The sequence below is a fragment of the Scleropages formosus genome, chromosome 10 (genome assembly GCF_900964775.1).
Source record: "Scleropages formosus chromosome 10, fSclFor1.1, whole genome shotgun sequence".
NCBI lineage: Eukaryota > Metazoa > Chordata > Actinopteri > Osteoglossiformes > Osteoglossidae > Scleropages > Scleropages formosus.
Window position 1 is genome coordinate 17,714,412 of NC_041815.1, and position 24,635 is coordinate 17,739,046.

Consider the following 24,635-nt stretch of genomic DNA (forward strand, 5'->3'; position numbering starts at 1 on the left):
AAATGAAAAGAAAACAATAAGTGAATTATCTACACCTTTAGATTAATTCAAATTAAGGCTGGATATGCTGACTTTGCATCTGTTGCTACTTCATCAAGTCAGTCAGTCCAGTCAAATGCTTATAAAGCATCTAACAGTACAAACACATTAGCTTTAAAACATGGATGTTGATTTTATTTAACTGAGATTATCCTTATTAAACACACTGAGTCCAGATATAAATTCAAATTTGGTAGCAAGTGTTGCAGGCAATTGTTTTAGTATTTCACATGTAACGAATATATAATAGTGGACACAAGACAGAATGATGATTTTACCATTGTTTGAATCCTAACATTTTTTTTTTTTATGTTGGGCATAATACTGAAAGGCAGCGAAAAGGCATTTGCTGGGTTGTAACACTGTTCTGTGTGAAGCTATTTTTTGAAAAAGCTGATGTGGATGAAGTTAGGATCCTTTGGACTCCCGGTGTCTGCAGACCCAGAAAAAGGACGTTTCACGTGACCCAGTCCCCCACTCCCACACTTCCACCTCTGACCCATATTTACATTAATCATACTTCAGAGTGTGTCCTTCTCATTGGAAGGTTCACACTAACATCACGGTACGCAAGAAAATGTTACACTTCCGTTGGTTTTATAGGAACTCAATTATCAAAATCTTTTTTTGCTTTTAACAAGAAAAGGCATAAATAACATGCCTTGCATGAGCGTCTCCAGCTGTTAATAAAACCAGAATAGGAATCAAACATGTAAAAAAAAAAAAAAAAAAAAAAAAAAAACCCAAAAGATGCTATTTTGTAAAAACACAATAGAGTTCAGTAGTAAATACATATTTATACATTGGATATATTTTAAATATAAAAAGAAACCTCTGAATTATTTATACAGCTGATTAAAGTACTTCATTGCAACTTTGCTTTACCTAAAGAACTAAGTCTTTGTGTCTTTGAGAACCAAAAAAGTTCATTTACAGAGAAAAGTTTTGCTTGTAGGAACTTCCTTCTGCTTAGACGGTGAAGCAGTCCAGACTCTACACCAGAGAACCTGCCTGGTTCTGCGTAGGTACCATGACAGGAACACCACCCATGCGCGAGATGTTGGAGCGGGTCACAGCTGTAGGGGGCATGAAAGGATGCCGGGGAGCCTGAGGTTGGGCACCATCAGTCCTGTGCAGGGGGCTGGAGCTGTAGCTGGCTGCTGGCGGACAGCGGCGGGGCAAGGTGCTGCTACCGTTATATCCAGGAAGGCCCTGCAGGACGCTGGGGTCTCCCGGTCGAAGGCGATAACCAGCAGCACTGCCTACGGCTGTGAGAATGGAGGCAGTGTCGGAAGCTGGGTTGTGGGTACAGTGGTTGTGGGGGCGAGGGCTGGCGGCGAGGGAGGACAGCGTGCCGTTCTTGGAGATGTTGTCCGAACCTGTACCACTCCTGGCCCAAGAAACACGCTTTGGAGCCTGGGCATCTTCCCTGCAAGACAGACAGGTGATTCAAATCTGCTCTAAGTCCAAAATATAAATGGAGTTAGGCTAATGATTATTTATTTAATTAACTGACTTACCCTTTTTTTTGCTATTTACAATCATTTTAACAGGTGATGCCAGCATATCTAGGCTTCAGTACTTCCGATCAGGTGATGATGTCGTTTGGAAAGTTTAGTGCCAAAGCAGTGACAAGCAGCTCAGCTTGTTTTTGTTACTGGTTAAATTCTTTTGGAGGGATTAAAAATTTCATGGCATGAAACATTGTTTTTTGGTTTATTAGCTACAAAGAAGCGTAAGTCTGAGCTCACTGTGCCACTTTGTTAAGCTTGCAGTGTGGTTGAGCCCACAGTTTGAACACATGGAAACACTTCTGGTTGGATCCTGGCACTAGCCTCAGATGCGTGCCTTCAGATGCATGTATGCTTTGTTGCGTACGCCATGCTCACCCATGACTGGGAAGAATGTTTACTGCTGTACCTTGCTCAGTGGGCCATTGTGCGCTGTCCAGCATTAGGCGTCCTTAAAATATCTGGGTGGTTTCAGACTTTTGACACACCTTGTACATCAATAAGATACTTGAGGATGTTCAAGAATTTAATGGATGTTATCCCTAGTCAAGGGGATGCTCTTGCAGGATTGTGTGACGGATTATGAACGTCTTTGCACTGTGTAGCTCGTGGATACTGACAGATACAGCTCCCCAGTCAGCACTTTTCTGCTTGCATCTCTCCATGAGCCGCTATTCAGGGAAGCCACTCTGTGCTCACGGTGCTTTTCCCCATCCCTGATCTCTGCTACTTCCTTGAATATGTCGTCTAAAGAACCCCTCTGTTCACCAAGTGATACTTCACCTTCTTGCAGGCTGGACACTGAAACAAAAACGCCTGGTGGAATGACCCATCAGTCATCCTCAGCCTTCTACACCCCCAGCATCAGAACATCTCTTATCACAGGTGGGCACAGTAACACCTACAATACCCATAAATGCAATGGGATTCATCTTGTAACCATACAAACGCAAGCAGGACATGGAAACTCACTTGATTTCATTGGCCACATCCTCATCACCCTCTCTCCTCCTCTTGATGATGAAGACAAGGAACAGAATGATAGCCACCAGTCCAAGAAGAGAGCCCACGGTGGCCCCAGCAATCATCCCTACGTTGCTTGCTGTGATAGCAACACAGGACACAAGTAATCAGATGGCGTATCATGATGCATTATAAACTCTTTCATAAACCCCACTACAGTCACTTCGTAATAAATCCTGCAGATCTATAGACCCAGAAGTGATCGATGTGAAGAGTGATAGTAGGTGGTCACCTCTGGACAGTGTGCGAGACAGGGAGAGCGTACATACAGGCAGCCACCTCCAGGTTGATATAGCAGCTCTCGGAGCCCGCCGTGTTGCTCGCCCGGCACACGTACTTCCCCGACATGCCCTGGGTCAGGTTACTCAGGCGCAGAGTGCCCTGCTTCTCATCTGCAAGAGCGGACACAGAGCCATCAGTTCAGAGTGGTCCTGTCGGTGTCTTGCTGGAAACTGGCGGATGCAGCGTATGCCTGCGTGCACCACTGGGAGCATGCTGTGCACGGTGTTTACAACATTTCTATATGGGCAAATACAGCTGAATCATCATCACCACAAATTACTTAAATGCGCTCATAGTACAGACTTATCGAATAAGTGGGACATGTTACCTAACACATATTTCAAAAAAAAAAAAAAAAAAAGCCTGGTCTTATCAGCGTGGGCATGTGTTTTGTGCATTTGCACAGAGCGTAAGCCTGTATTGTGCATAGTTTTCACAAGTTTCGCCCAGTGGAAAGTTGACCAGCCCTCAATGAGAAATTCTTGTTGTATTGCAGTTTGACTAATAAATGTTGGCTTTCTAAACTGTTTTAGTGTTTTTTTTTTTTTTTTCGTTGGAGCATCTGCTTTGAGGGTCCAGGTTCAATCCATAGCTCTGTTATAAGAGTTCAAGTCCCAGCGCAGCCAAAAATATAATTTCCATGAAAATCCAGAAGATTAAACACATAAAAAAAAAAAAAAGTTCTTACCCCGTTTGCCCACACTAAGTATGCAAAAAAGAGAAAATTCTAGCTACAGGCTAGAGGAACGGGTGCTAAGAGAAAATGATGAACTGATCGCAGGTACAAGTGGAGACCACCCCCTGCATGTGCAATACAGACATGGTGGAGCAGTGGGTAGCACTGGTGCCTTGAGGCTCTTGGGCTGTGGCTTTGAAACGGCTCTGTGTGGAATTTGCATTTGGTTTGTGTGGATTTCCCCTGGGTGCTCCAGTTTCCTCCCACGGTCCAAAGACATGTTTCAGGGTAATTAGTGCTTCCAAATTCTCCTTAGTGTGTGAGTCAGTGACTGTGTGTTACACTGTCTCCAGTGTGTTGATGGGGAAATAATTACAAGTAGATTAGTGTGGTGTATCTAGCATTGCACGTCTTGGACAAAAGGCATTAGTTAAAAATTAGCTATTATTAACAATAATAAGGCATGCATATGTACAGGTGGAAACCACTCAGCAGAGTGCAAATTCAGGTGTTTGCACTTTAAAGCACTGCTAGATCTTTCAGCATAAAACTGGCAAATTGGAGGCTTGCAAGCCAACCGTGAGGGGGAAAATAACTTTGAATCAGATAATCATGGGAAGAGTCCACCTTGGAATTTAAATAGAAAACATTACTAGGAGAGTCATGCAGTCAGTTCCTGGCAGTCAGTGGTACACAGCAGGCAGTCTGTGGGTGCAGCTGCGGCACGCGTCAGTAAAACGAGGCTTTGCTTCAACTTTATTCGCCTGCGCTTCTCCAGAAAGGGTTCCCTAGTTCAGAGTTGGGCTGGGACCCAGGACTCAGGTACTGGTTCTCAGGATCATGCAGACAGAGAACTGGATGAGAAAGAGCCACTGTGAGCAGTTTTGGAGAAGAACACGATGGGTGGTTGGGAGGAAGGGTCGGGGTGGGCGGATAGTCCCTTACCCAGATACCCCAGCACAAGCAGGGGCTGAGGACAGGCTCTCCAAGCTGTGAGCGCACAGAAGAGAAGAGCAACAGAGACACAGCGCATGAGATGAGCAGAGCCAATGAGAGGTGAGCAAAGTCAGGGGGCGGAGCTTGGGATAGGAAGTGGGCGTGGCATAGGATTTTTTCCATGCTGAACATCGGCAGTGTCCGTTCAGCATTTTATACGAAACTGAAGATGATACATGAGCTATTTCTGCAAAAAAGGAATAGAATAATTTCAGGTAAGAGAACGCCAGTAATTGCCGTAACTGCTGTTCCTTGGTTTCTGGGAAAAAAATCGTAAGCATTTAAAATATTTCCCCCGTTTTGCCCCAGTATTTTTGTTCCTTATATTTCCAAACAGATTACCCAAAGGAACATGTACTACCAAACACTCTAGGGCACTAGATTTTGTCCTGTCCTGTTTGTTTCAGTTGTCCATTTTGAGCCACACCAGGTCTTCAGCTAAGACATAAGTGTCATTCTGCAGACAAAATGATGTGATCAGAGCTGCTTTTGAAAACAACCCTCTAAAATCCAGTAAAACATGCTACAACAAGTAGCTGTTGCCTTTCAAAAGATCTCGATTTGAATCCAGTCCTCATTGTAGTACCCTTGATTGAGGTACTTGTTGAATCAAGTACTGATAGCGTAAAAATTATCCAGCTGTTTAAATAGGTAAATATGTAGCATATACGGTAGTAAGTAGCTTAGAATGCAAATCTAAAATTGTAAGTGTCTTTGAAGAAAGGCATCAGCTAAATCAATAAATCATGATTTATTAGCTTTTTCATATTTTCCCTTTCTAGATATATAACGGGGGGGCGCGGTGGTGCAGCGGGCTTGGCTGGGTCCCACTCTCTGGTGGGTCTGAGGTTCGAGTCCTGCTTGGGGTGTCTTGCGATAGACTGGCATCCTGTCCTGGGTGTGTCCCCTCCCCCTCCAGCCTTGCACCTTCTGTTGCCGGGTTAGGCTCCGGTTCGCCGCGACCCCGCTTGGGACAAGTGGTTTCAGACTCTGTGTGTGTGTGTGTGTGTGTGTGTGTGTGTGTGTGTAGATATATAACTTACTGTTAGTATTACATTATCATTTCCATTTTCTGTTGAATATATCCGCAATTATAATGTGGAGTATATGAAAGGAGGGCTACCTCAGAGGCATGTAGTATTTTTGGACCAGCACTCCAGAAAAAAGGGTAAATGCGTTATCTCCCTCTAAGGCCATTCTGAAAGATTCATTAAGTTAGCTTTTCCCTTAGGTATCACAGAAAACCAACAACAGATATATAAAAACTGTCATCTGGTGTCAGAGAGAGAAATGAAAGTATAATCCCACTAAGGATTCTAGGCATGTTTCTCTGTAGCTTCCACCCCGTTAAGGAGCAGCCCCGTGAGGCTGGAGGGTTGGCAGGGACCACCGGAAGCTGTCGATTGGCCATTTGTAATGTGGCATCTCAGACACGGCTGAGTCATGATCAAGACACTCCCATCATCTGTTACAATTGATATTACCTAACAACTCATATTTCCATTTCTATTTTTTCCCAGTTCTTCATGTTTAAGCAAACATGTTACTTTGACGTGGAAGACAGATCATAGTGGAGACACTCATTCTTTGCGGTCATTAAAAGTCTACATGACTACGCAACAATATTACGTTAAAAGTAAGAGGTCTGTGATATATGGTGTAGGCATAAAAAGTGGTAATAAAAGTATCCAGTGTTTTCCGGTTCTGTGTTTCCATGGTTCGGTGTGTGAAGTTTACGTATTTACAAGCGTTTCAGATGCTCCACTTTCCACCCCCATCCCAAGCGCAAGAATGTTGAAGTGAAGATGATGATTCAGGTGAATGCACGACACTTGAGTGCGACATGGGGACAGGTTTGAGCCAGGTGATCATATTAATTTAGGGGGCTGTGGGGGTTTGTGGTCAGGTGCGAATGTTTACGTTTGGGTGTGGGTTTCAGCGAGTGTGTGCAAATAGGCAAAACAGTTTGAGTTTGAGTGAGAGTGTATGGGAAGTAGACTGTGAGTTTGAGTGGAGGTGCGTGTGTCTCAGGTGTAGTTTTCAATGAGGGAGTGTGTGGGATTGGTTGAGAACTCAGGAAATGGTGACGTTGTACTTACTCTGCATGGGAGAAAAGAAGACTTCTGATGCAGGTGCACTCTTGGTCCACTTGTACTGAGGGACTGGTTTTCCAGCTTTGGATCTACAGCTCAATGTGACATTACCCTTGAGTACTGGTGTCCCTGTCATCTTACACACAGGGATCGAGGGAGGAACTGCGGGGATCAAGTAAAGGCACACGAATGAGGTTCATCATCACAATACAGATCGGTGCAAAGCCGCAAGAAAACTAGACAATACCCTTGACATTGAGGCGGAGCTCTCCTGAGAGGCCGGGGGCTCCTGGAATGATGACATTGCAGAGATAGCGCCCCGAGTCAGACTCCTGCGTGTTGTTGATGAAGATGGACAGGTTCGTGGAGGGCATGGAGAGTGCAAAGCCCACCCGCTTCCTGAACTCCGGGCTGCCAATTCCAATCTGACCCGAACTGTATGAAATGATCTGGACAGAGACCAGAGATATAAAGAAAAGCCAATCTCAAAAGTCTTACCAAGTGGAGAAATTTTTCAATGGTAGCAAAAGCCTAGTTTGCTGCAGATCTTAGACTTCTGTGCCTTTTTTAACTACAGATATGGCCTCTTACTGCTGAGGGAAATTCAGATCTGCATTAAGCAAAACCCTGATGGGAATACATGAGTGGACATTAATTTATATATGAACTATATATAACCTTAATTATTAAAGTCTTCTAAAGTAAAGGCTTGCAGATTAACAGCATAAAATATTCAAAGCATATCCATGAGCACAGAAAGAAATTTTATGAAAATTATGTGCACATTTTTTGTTTGTGTCATTTTTAATTTTTATTTCAATAAGCTTTTGTGCAACAAGTTAAACTACAAAGATAATTTTTACTCCATGCAGCCCAAGACAAAAAGCACCCTTTTTATAACAATAATTACTTGTACAACTTGAAATTAAGCTTAGATTTTTTAACAATTTAACTCTAACATTCTGATGGATCAAGTTGGTTTAATGTTTTGAAAGAATAGTAGTTTTAATATCATGCTCCAGTTGCCTTGATTATTATTATTCATTTAGGTGGCAGTTTTCTCTAAAGTGACTTGCACTGTTAAGCTACTTACACTTACCATTTATACAGCAGAGTAGTTTTTATTGGAGCAATTCAGGGTAAGTACCTCACTCAAAAGTAATAAGTGGAGTAATGATAAAAACCTGGGTCCTGTGAGCATAAATCAGTATCTTATAACCGCTATGCGAGCTGCTACCCCAGCTGAGCTGTCTAGCCACCAACTTTCTGCCTGAAAAGCCAAACATTGCCACCTTCAACATTAAGTTAAACCAAAAATCTACAGTCAGTAAGCATAAATGCATGTGCTCACCTGCTTGGAGTCATTGGCCATAAAGTTCCATATGACTGTGTTTTTGTCAATATCGGATGTAGGGCTGTACCAGGCTTGAAGGACTACTATCTGGCCCCTGATCACCTCCATGTCCTTTCGTGGGATTTCCACTCTTTGAGAATCACCTGGGGATATGCCACAAGAAACCCTCATTCACAGTGGTGCATTTATTCACATCATTAAAGGTACTATCTTCAAACTAACCTCACAGTTGCACCACTGTCTGTCGTACATCATAATCCAAAATATGCACCAGGACTAATCCCTGCAAATATGCTCCTGTCGAGATGCAAACATGTAAACCCCCCGGCCCTGGAGGATAAAGGCACCCGCAAGATTTGACACATTACAAAAGCTGGCTCAAAAATAACATACAGCTCGTTATGGGAAAATGAATTATAAAGTGTTAAAACATGCTCTAGGGTAAGTACCAGAAAGAATCCAAAACGTGAACCATGTGGTCAGCAGTGCACTTATGGGGTGTTGGGAGCATTTTACATCTTTCCAAAAGATTAAAAAAAATAAAACTCATCACATAATTTTATGCAGAATCACTGATACTAAGTTATGCTTATTTTAATAATTTTTTTTTTTTTTTGAAGAAATCTGAAAAAATATTTACTTAATGGTGCCATTCCAGTGGAAAATGCTGTAAAGGCTAATTTTACAGCGAAGGACATGGAAGCATGTTCTTGGAACAAACTGGAACAAACTTTTATGTGAACCACAGCTTTCAATGAAACATTACATGGAAGAAGTCAGAAGTGTAAAAGTGCCAGCAGTCCTTATACTAACAACATATGGATTTACAGAGATTGGCCAAACCACCTGACCAGCATCTGCATTGTGACCTCCGTCTGAGTTCTGAGCAGAAACTAGGTGAAAGTGCGGACACTCGGTGAGTTAGTGAGCAGCCTAGAACCCCAGTGTGAATCGCAAAGCACTCACAAGGCAAGAAATCCCCCGAACCACTCAGCTGGAGGTGGATCAGCTGATCCCAGCAGCCGCTACTGTCCTGGTCAGCCAGCTTGAATCCTTGACTGCACAGGCATCCAGGGAAAGCAAGCGGTCAGTCCGTCTAGCCGCGGCCAGTTCCGCGCTCCCTCAATTCTGGACCGAAGCCTCAGCCAGGGACTGAGACAGTGCTGCTATGACGTCAAGGACCTTTTGGGCTTAAAGTTACAGCAACGAGTTCTCTTATACCCTGAGCGCCGGTGACCCCATTTCTATAGAATCTCTTGTTTAATTTCTGTTGTGTATCTGTTAAGTCCTACTGCCTAATCCTCCAGCAATCCGTAGCCCAATCCCTCAAGCCCATCTCACACTTCACATGAGTCGAGCTCTGCCTGTTTGGACTTAAAGATGATAAAAAAATATGCTCAATCACACTGGTGCACATGCAAAGAAAAGCTGAATGGCTTGTTCTCCGGTTAATCTCATAACGAGTAATTTGTATCTATAAATATTCAAACTCATCCTTTCCTCCATCATCTACTCTGCAGCACAAATAAAACAGTGCAGCTAAATATAGTTTTACCTCTGCAAGAAAATCCTGAATTTAAATTAGATATAGTGTAAATTACCATGATGTTATTTACACTAAGCTGTCAGTCAATTCACCTCTGGATGTTTGCTGTTTTCCCTCGCTAATCTTTTCAGTAGTAAAAGCTTAATTCTGTTTTTCATCAGAAGTCAGGGAGCTTCCCATTGGCTGGGGGAAGGGAGACCTGCCTTGGGACTGGGCTGCCACAGTAATGCACGCTGACATGCTGTGCTCCTCTTCGGCCTCTCTGCTTGTTCTTCACCCAGGTTTATCTGCAGCACTGTTTCATCGCAATTGTTTATTAAATCAAGGAAAATCTTCCCTAATCCCTCTGTGCTGCTCCGGCTCCATCTGTGCCGCTGATGGCAGTTTAGAGAGGGGAACCGTGCCATCCTGGGCACAGCAATGGGCCAGACAGTTGAGGGCAGAGCAAAGATATGGAGTCAAAGCAGTATCCTGCATGCCGGAGTGATGGAGTTAGAACAGGAAGCGTGAGCTCAAGGCTATGGCTCATAGGCCAAAAAGCTGGAGTCAAAACAGTGGCCAGTATGAAATGGCCAAAAGTTGGAGTGTTAAAGGAAAGCTACAGTCAGAACAGGGCCATGACCAATGTGTAGGCAGTTTTAGGTTTATTGCTAGCACTCCATCTGAAAATTAAAAGAAAATCTGAACAGTGGAAAAGCATATAATGTGTTCATTTAGCTGACACCTTGCTACAAAGAAACATACAATGTTAAGCTATTAACATATTTTATGCAGCTGAGTCATTTTTTTTTTTTTTTATTGGTGCAACTCAAAGTAAGTACCTTCCTCAGAGGCACTACAAATTCGAACCAGTGACCCCCAAATCCACACGCTACTTACAGCTGTATCCCTACTTCCTTATAAACTGGAATTTTAAACCAAAAAAGACCGTATGACTTTTTACTAATCTTGCCATAGCTTCTTTTTTTTTTTCCCTAAAGAAACATGCAATTTGTCTGTAAAAACCAAAGCCTGGAAGCATAAACACTGTAGTGATTTGGAGAGTGTGAATGTGAAGAGTGTCTTCTGAAATAAATTGTCTGTTGTTTCAACAAGCTGTGTGTGCATTCTTAGTGCACCACTGCACCACCTAGCACTGAGATTTTTAAAACCCCTAATAAAGATCTGGAAGCGTCGCTGCTCAAGAGGAAGCCACTGGGCCTAATATTTGAAAGCCAAAATCAGTAACTGGAGTGGCCTTGTGGGGGCAGCAAACCTTCAAGAGCGACTGCCGAAGAGGTCGACAGCAGTCAAAAGAGTGAGCCGAGCCGTGAAAGATCCTTCCGTTCAGGGGTTAAACCAAGTGACCTGACATGGGAATTACTGTACTTAGTGTCTCTGTGCTATTTCACTGCCCCGGTGTTAAATCACTTCCTCTATACGAACGGACTGCTTTTGTGCTAACTGACCGCGATAAACCTAAACCTGCATCCATCTCAATAGCTCCATGCTAAATTAGTCCAGGTTCAAGCTCACTGCCTCTTTGCCATCTTACTTCCTTGTCCGTAGCTTACCGTTTCTTACTAGAGTAGCTTCCGCTACGCTAGTCTAAAACTGGGGACAAATTTTGAATGTCTCCCATTGCAGATTTTATCCCAAAAAAACTGAAGTCATGCAGAAAACAACTGTTTTTAAGATGAAAACATCTGCTTGGCAGAAAGAAAGAATGCAGTACTAACATTAGAGAAGTGTAAATACAACAGAGTACTAGACATTTTTCAAATTTTACGCACCCAGATGTCTCAGATCAGATGAAGCTCCCATCACACTGGCCAAATACTAGATTAATGTCCTGTTAAATGTGTCTCCTGTTAGAGAAAGATAATATAATAAGTAGACTTTTCCATTTTAACCATGGTCCAACCCTGCTACGGAGACCACGGATAAGAGACAGACCTCAACATGACAACCAGCTCAGGTGAATGCTGCCGAGTCAGGGTTAGGGCTGGAGTTTGTGAACGTTAAGAGAAATTTTCCATCCCAAGATGATTGGCAGAACCTGAATCAACTCATAACAGATGGAATTTAATGAATATTGGGGGAGGCTCCTTTAAATTGGATTACATTAACTTAATCTGTGCAGCTATTTTCAGCTATTTTAAGTGCGCTATCTCATCAGACAACCCTTAAATCCCTCTTAAGTTTTGATTGTGTTTAAATGAATTCAGTGCGAATTCACTGGCAGCAGTTTCTCACGGAGGGGCACACGAAATGTTTGTGACAACACACAACGTGACCGTTATGTCCTCATACACATTCGCCAGGTAATGAAGTCTTATGTAAAATAGCACAATGTTTCGGCAAGTAAGGGGTTACGAAGATAACTGCAGAGACCCAGTGTAATTGATCTGCCATCAAAATCCTTATCAGAGGCAAAGCATGAAGTAAGTCTGGAAAGAGACTGAGATCCCTCAGAGAGCAGAAAATTTTGTCTTAAGACCCAAATAGTGGCTTTAAATTAGACATACAGTACTATGATGCTGCTAACCAATAAAAAAAAAAAAAAGAGCGACTTCAGTGGTGGACGTGGGCTGTATTCCAAGCTAAGAAGTAGTAAAAGCTTATCTCCGTTCTTCAACTGGAATCCTTTTGCGTTTTGCTAACTTGAACATATCCCTACAAGGATACCAAATCCTCAGACCCTACATTCTTTTCGCATTACAATTCTCTCTTGATGGGATGTAAACCCATTTATTCCATTAAAGTGGGAGAGAGTGAAGTTCTGCAAAAATCTGCAAGAAAGATGGCTCTGTGTGGGTTTGCGTGCGTTTATGGGCTCTTACAGTTTTATACCTGCACGGCAGATTAGCGTTAACGTATCCTTTCTCCTCTTGCCCCACATTGCTAAACAGACACAAAAACGCCAGGTTACCGAAAGCTTTCCATCAGTAGTCAAAAGCTAAGTACATGTTTTCTACTTGTACTTTCCGTGCGAGCGTCAGCCGCCAATCTTTGAACATTTGTTCTGTTTGTTTAGCGGGGCTGTTAGGAGCCTGATGCGTATGAACACTTACTCACGGGGATCTGTCGCCTTCCATCCGCTGTCGACCATATTGAAGCGAAAGGAAAGAAATCTGGACTGGAAACGTACGTCAGCTATCAGCTGTCAAACCCCCAGCCCCTACCTCGGGTTTTGAGGGAAATATTTATAAAGCATTAGTTTAATTACAGGATGAGGAGAATCTCTTTATCTGGAGGCCTTGCCTCAGCGCCAGCATGCAGCGCGAGGGAGATAAGGCTCTCGGAGAGCAGCTCCTGGAAGCAGGCAGCTCTAATTACAAACCGGGATCTGATTTTCTGACTTATCTCCTTCTTTTTAGTGTGAAATTACAGGGCTGGTGCAGCAGCCAGTTAGCAACTGAATAATCAGCCACATTTTAGGCCTCAGAGCATACCGCACAATGGCAAACTAAGCAAACAGTCCTTGAAGAGATGAAGACTAAAACATATCTGCTCACTCAATAATAACAAAACACTACAACAATGACCACAGCAAAGGTATCTGGAATGTTGCCAGGAGATACTGCACATGCTTATAATTTTTCTTTATTTTTTATTTGGTTTACAACTGGTCTCCAAGCTTGTGCAAATAACCGAATAAAAAAAAAAAAAAAAAACAATTCTCAGCAAGCATGCACAAACTTTTGACTGGCACTACAACCATAGTATGCACCATACTGTGCTTCTCTTCTTTTGTGGACCTAACAAACATTCACAGTGTACAGTTTACCATGGTTATCTTCCTTGGAGAACTCAACAGTGAAGAAACCCACAGCGACTAACAGCCCACATTGTGCTACACGCCTTTTTGAAGAATCTCTAAAACTAGCCACAGTGTGCAGTGTACCATGCTTATTCCTTTCATAGAACAAATTTATTTGGGTTGAACATTTCACCAGAATGGCCAAATTATGAAAGACAAGATGGTTTTTTTTTTTTTTGTGCGTATAGACTGTTCAGGATGCAAATATGGAAAAATCAGCATTTGGAAATAGTAGAGGGGGTCAGATCCTAGAGAGGGCCCCAGGTGGTACACAGTGCTGCCAGGCTGGGGTTGATAACCATTTGGAAAAGGTCTCCAGGGTTCTTTCAGTCCCACAGGCAGCTCTGGGCCTGGCAGTGCATCAGGTAAAGCTTCAGAGGTGACAGCAGTGTTTCCCTACCCATTGCAATGTTTTCTCCCCAAGCTCTTCTCTCCTCCAGCTGGACACTGAGGATGGCTGGATGGCAAAGTAAAATCCCTAAGCCTCCATCCAGCTGAGTCCTGCTGTCCCTGGATCTCATGTTCAGCTTTGCATTCCAATGGTTGCTCATAGCTGTGATGATGGGCCAGAGTTATGGATAAAGACTGAAAATGTATGGACTCTGAGGCATTTCATCCTCGAAAGACAGCGATAAAAAGTCAAAATTCCAGATAGGAAGGACGGAACATTAATCTCGTTTAAGCACACCGATAAGAGATCTGACTATAGAAGCAATGTTTTGCATGTAATAGTCAGCCTTTGGGACAAATTAACATGTAACTAGTTATGTCTGACCTGCTGCAAATGACGCACTCAGCTCATTTCAGTTTTACAGAACACGTCCCTGTCTGATTACTAAATACGACGATAGCGCATTCCTTTTGATGTGAAATCTCTATGCCTTAATAGTTCATGTGACCCAAGCACTAGACTGAAGTGATCTACGGCATGCATGACAAATCTAAGAAATGATGGGAAAGATGGGAAAAGCCACTGAGTGACAGCTTCTACACTGAAACACAAATGTTCTGAGTGTTCTTGCACAGACATTGAAAAAGAACTCCATTTTGTATCATGGGACAGGCAGTAATCAGGCTGGATTATGTTACATAATAGGTGGCTTTGACAGTAACTGTGCCCTATCATAAAAGTTTAATGAGACAGATTCTGAAGATAAATCCCAAAATTCTCTAAAAATGTGACTCTGCAACTGGGATGCTGTAATAAGATGTGGTATGTAAGATATAAGATAAGCAGTATGAGGCAGTGAAGGTTAGAGCTGCTGCCTTTGGACCCAAAGGTAAGAGGTTCGAATCCCACCTCCAGCTGTAATACCCTTTAGTGAGGTACTTACCCTAAACTGCTCAAGTAAAGTTATCCAGCTGTATAAATGGGTAAATAACTAAGTAGCTTAACATTGTGAATCGCTTTGGAGAAAAGTGTCAGTTAAATGGAGGATAGCAATGTTAACATTTGGAAGCTGTAGTAAAAAGTTAATTTGGAATCTCCAATGCGGATGCTGGAAGTATCTAAGCAACTGCAGTAAAAATACTGTCTACAGGGCATACTTTCCACCACTGAGTTCTATTAAGCAGCCCCAATAAATGGACTGTACTACAAAAGTTTGTATTATATTTAAACACATTTTAATTGTATATTTCAGTTGTTCAGTCGTTATTCAGTAGCTTTGGAAAATATTACTTGTCATAATAAGGATTTTCTTGAGTGGTGCTAAGTAACCAACTTCAGCTCAACACTGGAAAGGTGAAAGAAATGATGTTATACTTCATAACCTCCAAGGGTCCACTGTATTCAATGGCTATTGATGGAGAGGTTGCGGAGACATGTAAGTAACTGAGGATGCATTTGGACAACTGTTTGGAGTGGTCTAGCAACACTGGGACTCTATACAAAAGAGGTCAGAGTCACCTTTACATTTTCAGAAGGTTCAGGTCCTTCGGAGTATGGAGAGGTCACAGCTGCAAATATTCTACCAGTCTGTTGTAGTGGGCTGGCTATCTATTTATCTATTTAGACCTCTAAAATCTTAGGTGTTCAAAAGAATGATAAAATGAGCAATTTCCATTCTAAGTCTATCATTTGCAATTAGTATGCTGTATATTTGCTATATGATCATGTTCATCCGGTCAGTTAATGTAACAGAATAGATGGAGGTGTTGGGAATCCCGTAAAATAGTTTAACTGTATACATAGTTGAAGAATCAGTTTGTGTGTGTGTGTTCTTAAGAAGCTTATTGCTTTTTTTTCTTTTTTTTTTTTACCTGTTATTGGCCACAGAGCAGCGTGCAAGACAGCTTGCACATCCTTCAGTGCTGGCCACCTGTATTTCACACAAAGGGACAAAACAAGAAGCAGGGTGGAAGAAAGGAAGCAACCTATTTATACAGTACAGCAGAAAAATCTGGGCTTTAAGTGCTAGTTTGCTCCTCCTGGACAAATATAATTTACAAGACCATAGAAAGTAAATTTGTATTTTATTTCCAGTCACTTTAGCTAGTTGCCTCAGAGTGCTTAACAAGATGGCAGAACATTCATTCATTCATTCATTCATTCATTCATTCGAATCACAATCACATGCACATATCCACTCAGTCATACACTAGATAATTATGTTTGCTAAATGCATTTAAATAAATATAATACAGTAGATATGCTTGAATAATTTTTGTGACTGGAACAATATAATGATAATAAAATTTTTAAGGCAACTTATTCTGTGAATTAATGTATATACCAGTAAACCTATTAATTCAGTTCTTCAGAAGCTTTTATTTTTCCTTTGTTCATGTTTGTGTAGGTTCCGTGCATTAAAAATGCAGCAAAGAAATAGAAATAACCGTTACATTATCTCCACAGCATTATCGTCATGTAAGTATACTTAAACATATGAAAACTGAAATTGCTCATATTCAAAACCGTAGTTAAATTATGCCTATTGTGTTTCTGCAGAATGTGACAAAGTAGTATTTTTGCAGTGCTGATACTTATTAGAGCTATAATAAAAGGGGAAGGGACAGGTCTGCAGGTCTGGCTGGAGTGTAGCAGGAGCCCTGTTGTAGGAAAGCTGATTAGCAGTAGGTGACACGGCAAAAGGGGAGGTACTGCTCAATTATTGTTGTGAATCTTCATCCCAGCCCCCACCTCATTGCTCCCGGTGTGTGTTCTGAGATGGAGATTGGGCGATATCCCTTAGGCCAGGTCGCTAAGCTGACTCTCCACACTTAAATCCTATTACGCTCCCAAGCTGTCCTTAAGGGTAAGGAGTTGGGGACATGCAGATTTCAGGACATAAGAGCAAAGCATCTTAATCTAGTGACTCTTCTTAAAATGAAGCATACAACTGCATTACACATAGGTTCATGTTTGTTGCTGGAACACAAGTGGGTGGATACCATTTTCAGAAGCTGTTACGCATGTTCGCCACGACACTCTGGTTGCCTGTGTCATGCTCGGTCCAAGAATTCATTGCAAGCAAAGATGTTTAACGTACTTTGCAGCAGTCGTAAGTTCTAGAGCAACAAAAGCATTTTACATTCGGGCTTTTTTCAAAACTTTTTACATTTTAGTACACAATTTATGTTTCGAAACATACAAGTAATTGGTAATGCAGCTAGACCTATTTTGAGGAGGGTGTGGTGGGGGTTGGGATGGGGGAGCTTATCCTTTGCCAAATGTCGTTCCTGTTATAAGTAAATATTTATAGAAAGGCAAAGAAAGAAAAAAAATGCTCTGCAGAGCTTTCCAAGAAACAGTGACAAGAAAAAAAATGGAAGACAACTGTTACCGTCTAAATGGACAAATGTATACATTTTTTTAAAAAAGATTCTTCAGTAGTCTTATGAGATGAGGTAGCCATTTAATTTATTTTTACACAGCGCTCTTCTCACCAGAGTGACACAAAGCACTGAAGCTGGTGGTACTGCTTAACAAGGTTACTGAAAAAGACAAAATTTCAGATATAGTGAAACATATATAATGCACAAAAGAATAGGCTAGGTGGCAACTGTGGAGAGGAAAACAAACTCATAATTACAGCCAAAGGGAAAAATGTAAGCCTCTGAGGGTCCAAGCCCTTGTGGCTGCTATCCCTCCTGGGTATTGTACTGGGTGACAGAGGACTTCTATGCATTTGTCTAACAAGTACAACTGTCGAGACTAAACTACAGTCTGCATTATTCATTCGTTGTCCAAAGCTATGACATAAGACTTAACTGTGCATTCATCTTACTGTCAGGATCCTGAAGCTGGCTGGTTGTAGCTTCACTGCACAGGGGCTTTTTAGAAGAACGCAGGGGACCACCAAGCTTCCTCTGAAGTCTACATGTCAGATCCTATGTCTCCTGGAACATGCTGTCACATCTGCAGCTTTATTAATACTTAAGGTGCCTCATTTCCCCAACTGCCACACCGCGCAGTCCTGTCACATTCTGCATGGCTGTGTTCCATGAAGTGAGAAATCAATCTGTTCTTTTCTTCTCCAGATGATCAAAGCGTGAACGTATTCTGGCACCACGCAGCGCTTTTAAGCTTTATTGATCCCTCTAAATGTCAGACTGGACTTGTGACATATTTTTGCAGCACTCTCATTTGGGAGACAAACAATCAGCTTTGCATTGCAGCAGGAAAATAAGATAGAGATGGCAAAGGACCACACATTCACAATCCTTAGTAGTGGCACTTCTGTTACAAGCATCATTATCCAAGTCTATTCCACGCTGCTTGGTATGAGAGCAAGAAACATGAAGGCAAAACAACTGCTTCCACTTGTGGCTGGAGATGACAACAAATATGTGAGGTCTGGTCGTCTGGGGGAATTGCTCACAGTCTGACTCCTCGCACATATTCGCACCCTGACTTTGTAACGACATGCATGCTGTCTCCATGGAGACACACATGTGCAGAAACAGATATGCTGCTTTTATAGCAAGACTCACAGCCTTCTGGACATTTCTCATTAAGAACCTCGAATCTAGTGTTTGAAGCTAGAATTTGTTTTAAAAATTAAGAAATGCTTGTAATAACTGTTATTCTGTGGTTACTGTGTATGTGTGAAAATCCCATCATGCAAAATACAGGTGGCCAGTACTGCTGTGCATGCTGTCCTGTATACTGCTCTGAGACCCATAACGTGCGAAGAAAGCAATAAGCTTAAGAACACACACACACACACACACACACACACACACACACACACACACACACACAAGACTACTTGCTGAAGGCTTATGCTTCACCTGGTTGCGTGGTGGAATTACGTACTGATTCTTCCACCATACACAGTTAAATTATTTTAATAGAATCACCACATCTTCATATATTCCATATATTTTGTTACATTAACAGACCTAACGAACATTACCCTATTGAAAATATACAGCATTGCAAATGATAGTTACAATGAATAGTTCATTTTATCATTCTTTACACACCTAAGATTTTAGAAATCCACAGACAGACAGATAAAAAATTGCCTTTTAGGTGACTGAATATATTTGAAGGGCTCTGTTTGAACATAGGGTTGGACATACCCCTATCTCATCCCCCAGCATTGAAATTCCTCTAACACTGGACTCCATATCTAACATACTCCTCTGAGGTTTAAACCAGGGAGCTCATTTTGCTGATACCCTGACAATTCCAGCATTGTCCTGCGTAATCCTAAATAGCTTGATTAAGAAAGCAAAATCTATAGCATTGTGTCTGTTATGGTGGCTTTCAGTGACACCATCAACTCTCCCTCTCTGCGACAGCCCCACTGATGAGAGTATTCTTAGAACCTCTAGTTTACAGATCTGACGTTGGTATAAAATTGTGTTTTTCCCTCTTTTATTGTCTATTTTAATCACTGTTGTACACATCGTATATCAGGCCTCTGAAACAATCCCCTTGTGCAGGACTCCTGGAGACTGTACTGTCGAACTGAAAAATTACACACCTGATAGAAGAGGAAGCTGTATAACTGTTCAACTATTTAATTTTTTACAGAGAGACATCTTATGATTAGATGAGAGCCATAGATGCCACTAATTTCCCCAGTGAGTCTGCCCCAGGAAGGGATAGGTCTGTTTCTCCAGCCTAACAATCACAATGAACGGCATTTAAGTGTGAGAAAAACAATGGGGAAACACAGCGATATCTCTTCTAAACTGAAATAGATCATCTTAGTTTTGATTGCACTGAGATGTAAGATTAGGAATAGCTGTTAATGGTTTTCCTTCAATCATTAGAATTTAGATCCCAAAGGGAATAGTCTTAAAAGTAGCTAGAAATTTTAGGGAATTATCCACTACATGGGGACTTAGGGTTAAATAAAAATTAAAAAACTTTGTGAGTACAACAAGACTACTGTAGTGTTTACTGTGCCTTATGTATGGATTTGTTTCATAAAAAGTGCATGCATCACAGTTACTACGCTTTTGAGCTTGATAAGTGGCGCCGAAGGCTGCTGGAGTTAGAGGGTTATTTAGTACCTGACAGTTATGGAGGGGCACAAACTGCAAGGGAGACAGATATTGCAGATGGTGGACTTAATGAGAGAGACATAGCAGCTGCTCTGTCACAACACTGCTCCCCCAAGCTCAGGTGCTGGGGGATCGACCCCAGTGAGCCTGCATTAGCCTCACACGACCGGCTCTAGTACCATTTTGCCTTGGTGTAACCCAATAAGTCCACAGCCCCCAGCTGACAAGTGCATCTCAATATGATCTGTATCCTCTGCACACTCAGTGGGACTCTCACCCAAACCACGATGCCCAGAGGCCCAGTCTGGACCAACTACACAATGACATTCCACAATATTTCAGGAGTAGGTACCAACCAACCAATATCAACAACCGCTTAAGCGGGTTCGAGCAACACAGGGTGCAAGGCCGAAGGGGGAGGGGACACACCCAGGACGGGACACCAGTCTGTCGCAAGGGTAGGCAGCGACCAAACCTGCTGCAGGAGGAGGTATCTTGATTCCCAAAGTCTTCAAAGTGTGATTTCAGATGCGGAAGAAACAAAAAAAAAATCCCAAGATGTACTGAGAATAAATTTGGACTGTAAGAAATGTAGGATAAACAATTTTAAAGAGAAACTATTATGAAGACATTCTAGAGGTTTCCAAACCTGACGCTCGTGATTACACAGTGCAAAAGGTGAATCTTTGGGCATTCTGCCACAATTAGCACAAAAGATTTAATTTTTTTTTTTTGCGTTTTTGTTGCTGGTGCTGTGTGTTGTCACTCATTTAAATCGGGGAGCGTCAGTCACCAGTTCTCATTCTTCAGCTTCAGCACCCTTGAATGTTACTTAATGGAAGCTTCCAGCTGAAAAGTAACCATTGCAGCTGAGATGACAAATTTCATATAAGACCATACCGTCATGTTTAATATCACATCCAGGGAGTGCTATTTTAGGGTTGGGGTTTGTGTTGAGTGTTAAAGTGGATCGCTAGTGATTACGCTGGAATTGGATCTCTAGCTGGCCAAACGAGCAGCATCTTGCAATTCTCCCAAAACCCTGAAAGTCATGTTCAACTAAAGTACCTTCAAATCCTGCTTTAATCCGAACAGATCCTGTTTAGCATCCCCTTAAAAATTCCCCTTCCTCTTCAAAGCTTTCTCTTCAAAGACTTTGAGCATGACAAATGCATCGTTCCTTCAAAAAAATTCATGATCTCCGAAGCTGCAACAGAAAAAAATAAACAAAAATAAAAAATAAATGTAAAAAAGGCAATAAAGAAACAATGAGAAAGTCACAATTAGAGGAGAGTAGAGAAATGCTTTTGTGGTTCAACCTTGACTGCGGTCTTTGCCTGACAGTAACTGGCCCAAGAAGCTGCTTCAAAGTTCAAACTGCTTTCCAGAATAGAGGAATTGACTGTATCCAGCTCCACAATATCCACGAACACAAAGGTAGAGCTGCAAACTAATCCAATGAACAAATCCCTTGCAATTCGAACATGACTGCTATAAAATGACTACAGACCTTCTAGCACAGCACAGCACTGAATGTGTGCAGTAACATAACATCTAACACAGTTACTGACTACATAGAAGACAGATACTGAGTTTGTTGAGTGGAAATTCATTTGCATTGTCTTCATGCACATATTTTGTCTTCGCAGTTCTGTGTCTTGCATTAAAGGTTAATTAATACATAAACACTGAATATCGTATGCATGTGTGTTGCGCTTGCAAGTTTTCCAGTGCGGCGGTAGAAATACACACACACACATTTTCAGAACCGCTTGTCCCATATGGGGTCATGGGGAACCGGAGCCTAACCCGGTAACACAGGGCGTAAGGCCGGAGGGGGAGGGGACACACCCAGGACGGGACGCCAGTCCGTCGCAAGGCACCCCAAGCGGGACTTGAACCCCAGACCCACCGGAGAGCAGGACCGTGGTCCAACCCACTGCGCCACCGCACCCCCCTTCCGGTAGAAATACAGTACTGCTATTACTACTGGTACTAGTAAACTTATTGGGTCACATACAATTTTAGAGTAATGTGCTATAGCTAATTTCTGTAATGCTAAGTTTTTATTGATACCTGGTCAGTACACAACGTTGAATTAGGAATGCCTGCCTGGAATTCTGGCAGGAACACGGAGAAAGCGCAAGACAGTTATTGACAGCTGCATAATGTCCATAAATTGTTTATTAGGAGTTATACTCTCCCACAGTCCTTGTGCTAATTAACCCACGAGCAGAATAATAACATGACATGATGTCAGAAGAGGTGGACTGGAAGAGGAATGCAAAGAGAAGAGTCATAAAATGAAGAGATTGCAAATACCGTGCAAAATGCCTGCACATAAACCAGCAAGCAGTAGCTCATACAAGCAAGAGGAATTAGCTGAAAGAAACATAAATGGAAGGAATAGCCTAGAGCCTCCACATAGACTCCAGCTTACGAGCAACGGAGCCAAAATCTGTAAAAAGTTGAGAGATTTGAATTGTATCTTGCAGCGATAGAGGCAGATAGAAGAAGCGATTAAAGGAAAGCGTCCATGTTGCTCCATGTGGTGAGTGAAGAAGAGCTCCATATGTAATAGCAACTTCCAGTTTGAAAAAGAGGTAGATAATATGAAGTTGAACAAAATAATGGACAAATCTGAAGCGTACTGCAACCCGAAGTGGAATGTGACGCTTTAGAGGCACAGATTCTTTATATGCTCTCAGAAAAGCGGCAAGACGATCAACAACAAGTATGTGACGGAATGGTGCGAAATCGGTAGGATGATGGAATCGCTCCTGAAAGACCAAATCGTGTGTGGAATTGCAATACACTGAGAGACACTTACGTGAGCAAGATCTTGACTTGGAAAAAGCTACAATTTTGTGTAGAGCTGCAGAGACTATAAAAACAGACCTATAGAACTTGTCAGTGATGATGCGTACATCGTGGACGGTTTAAAAAATGGGACACACATGTGAACACATATGCCAAAAACTGTAAAGAGGCAATCAAAGATAAAAATGACACAGAAAATCATGCTGCCAAAAATATCCAGCTTATTGAAAGACTTAAGACAAAAGTAATCATTATGCAAAGTGCTGCAAGAGGCAAAGCAAATGATGCAGTAGACTGTAGATGCAGTCAACACAAATGAAGACAGATTCTCTGTGGATGTGTCATGACCCCAGGAGGTGAAAGCCCCAAAGTCCACCAAAGCCACGACCTGAACCCATGTAATTAAGCCAACCCCTGCTGTCAATTAACCTGATAAACTCCCAAAGTGAAAGTGAGAGCATATGGAGGTGCAGACGTACCTATGAAACGGAAGTGCATGGCCAAGATGTCTTACAAGAATGGAGACCAAATTTTTAAATTTATTGTAGCAGAGAAAGACTTGAAGAGACACTGGGCTCGTCAGTATGTGAGAGACTGAACCTAGTAAAGACAGTTCTTGATGTAGAAAATCAGTCAGAAACAGACTACAATAAACTGGTAGAAGAATATAGCATCTTATTTAAAGGACTAGGTTGCCAGCCAGGAGCGCACATAATACAAATTAACAAAAGCATAGCAACAGTGATTCATCCCTGTAGAAAGGTACCGTTTGCTTTCCAAAACCAGCTGAAAGCATAGTTGGAAATTATGGTAAAACTGGATATGATAAAGATGATAGACGAAGCAACTGAATAAGTTCTCTGGTTGTTGTTGACAAAAAGAATGGAGACTTGAGGATATGCCTGGACCTAAGACATTAGAAACAGTGTTTCATAAAAACACTTTTTTCTCATGTTGGCAATTTCAAAAGAACAAATTGAAAATTCCAAGTAGTCCAACAAATTAGAAGTTAATTTGTGAAATTAGATGGATCTTCTGTATTCTGGCAGTTGAAGTTGGATGAAGCCAGCTCAAAACTGTGCACATTAACACTCTGTATAGCAGATACAGAATCTTCAGACTACCATTTGGTATTTCATCAGCTCCTGAAGTGTATCATCAGACTAAACACATGATCTATGAGCATCTGAATGGCATACACACATCAGTGAATATCAGAATTGTATGGGGCAGATCCAAAAAAAGAACATGATCACAGACTGAGAAAGGTACCAGAAGGGCAAACCTGAAACCGAACAAAACGACAGCTTAGAGTAACTGAATTGACATTTGTTGGAGACATCATCAGCAGTGAAGGCATTAGTGTTTTCATCTCAGCAGTAAAAAACATGCCCAGGCCACAGTGTAAAAAATATATTCAGAGGTTTAATGGAATGGTGAACTACATGAGGAAATTCATACCCAGTCTATCAGAGAAAATGGCTGCACCCCAAAGACTAACTGAAAAAAAACGCAGATTGAGAATGGAACCATGAACATGAGACAGCCTGGAATCATCTGAAAAAACAACTGATAGAAGTACCAGTACTTAAGTTTTATGAGCTGGCAAAACCCATCAAGATCTCATCAGATGCATCACAGAGTGGACTCGGTGCAGTTCTTGTGCAGAAATATGATGAAAACTGGCAACCAGTGGCATGTTGTCTAGATATATGATAAATCCTGAAACACAGTATGAACAAATTGGAAAAAAGGTTGCTCAGCAACACGTATGCCTGTGAAAGATTTCATCAGTTTGTGTCAGGGCAGGAAATTAGTGTAGAGACAGACCACAAACCGTTAGCGAAATTATTCCAAAAGCCACTTAATGACTGTCCCCTGAGAATACAAAAGATTGATGATTAAGCTGCAATGTTATGTATTGAAAATGACCTATATACACCATGGAAGACGTATATAGCAGAAACAGTTTCCCAATCAATTGATCAAGGAGTACCAGTGAGATCCATTGCAGAAGAAGAAATGAAAGCT

The 24,635-nt window shown here is 41.8% G+C and overlaps 1 protein-coding gene across 1 annotated transcript in view; it reads right to left on the reverse strand.

The window, feature by feature from the left end:
- Positions 1–1,032: 1,032 nt before the first annotated feature.
- LOC108928722 (endothelial cell-selective adhesion molecule-like) overlaps positions 1,033–24,635 on the reverse strand; it is a 29,316-nt gene continuing 5,713 nt past the window's right edge. Inside the window, exons 2-8 of the mRNA XM_018742788.2 lie at positions 7,972–8,117; positions 6,868–7,069; positions 6,627–6,782; positions 4,477–4,521; positions 2,843–2,965; positions 2,523–2,652; positions 1,033–1,468 (exon numbers count right to left, since the gene is read on the reverse strand). Of these exons, the coding sequence (XP_018598304.1) occupies positions 1,033–1,468; positions 2,523–2,652; positions 2,843–2,965; positions 4,477–4,521; positions 6,627–6,782; positions 6,868–7,069; positions 7,972–8,117 (1,238 nt within the window). The remainder of the gene's footprint in view (positions 1,469–2,522; positions 2,653–2,842; positions 2,966–4,476; positions 4,522–6,626; positions 6,783–6,867; positions 7,070–7,971; positions 8,118–24,635) is intronic.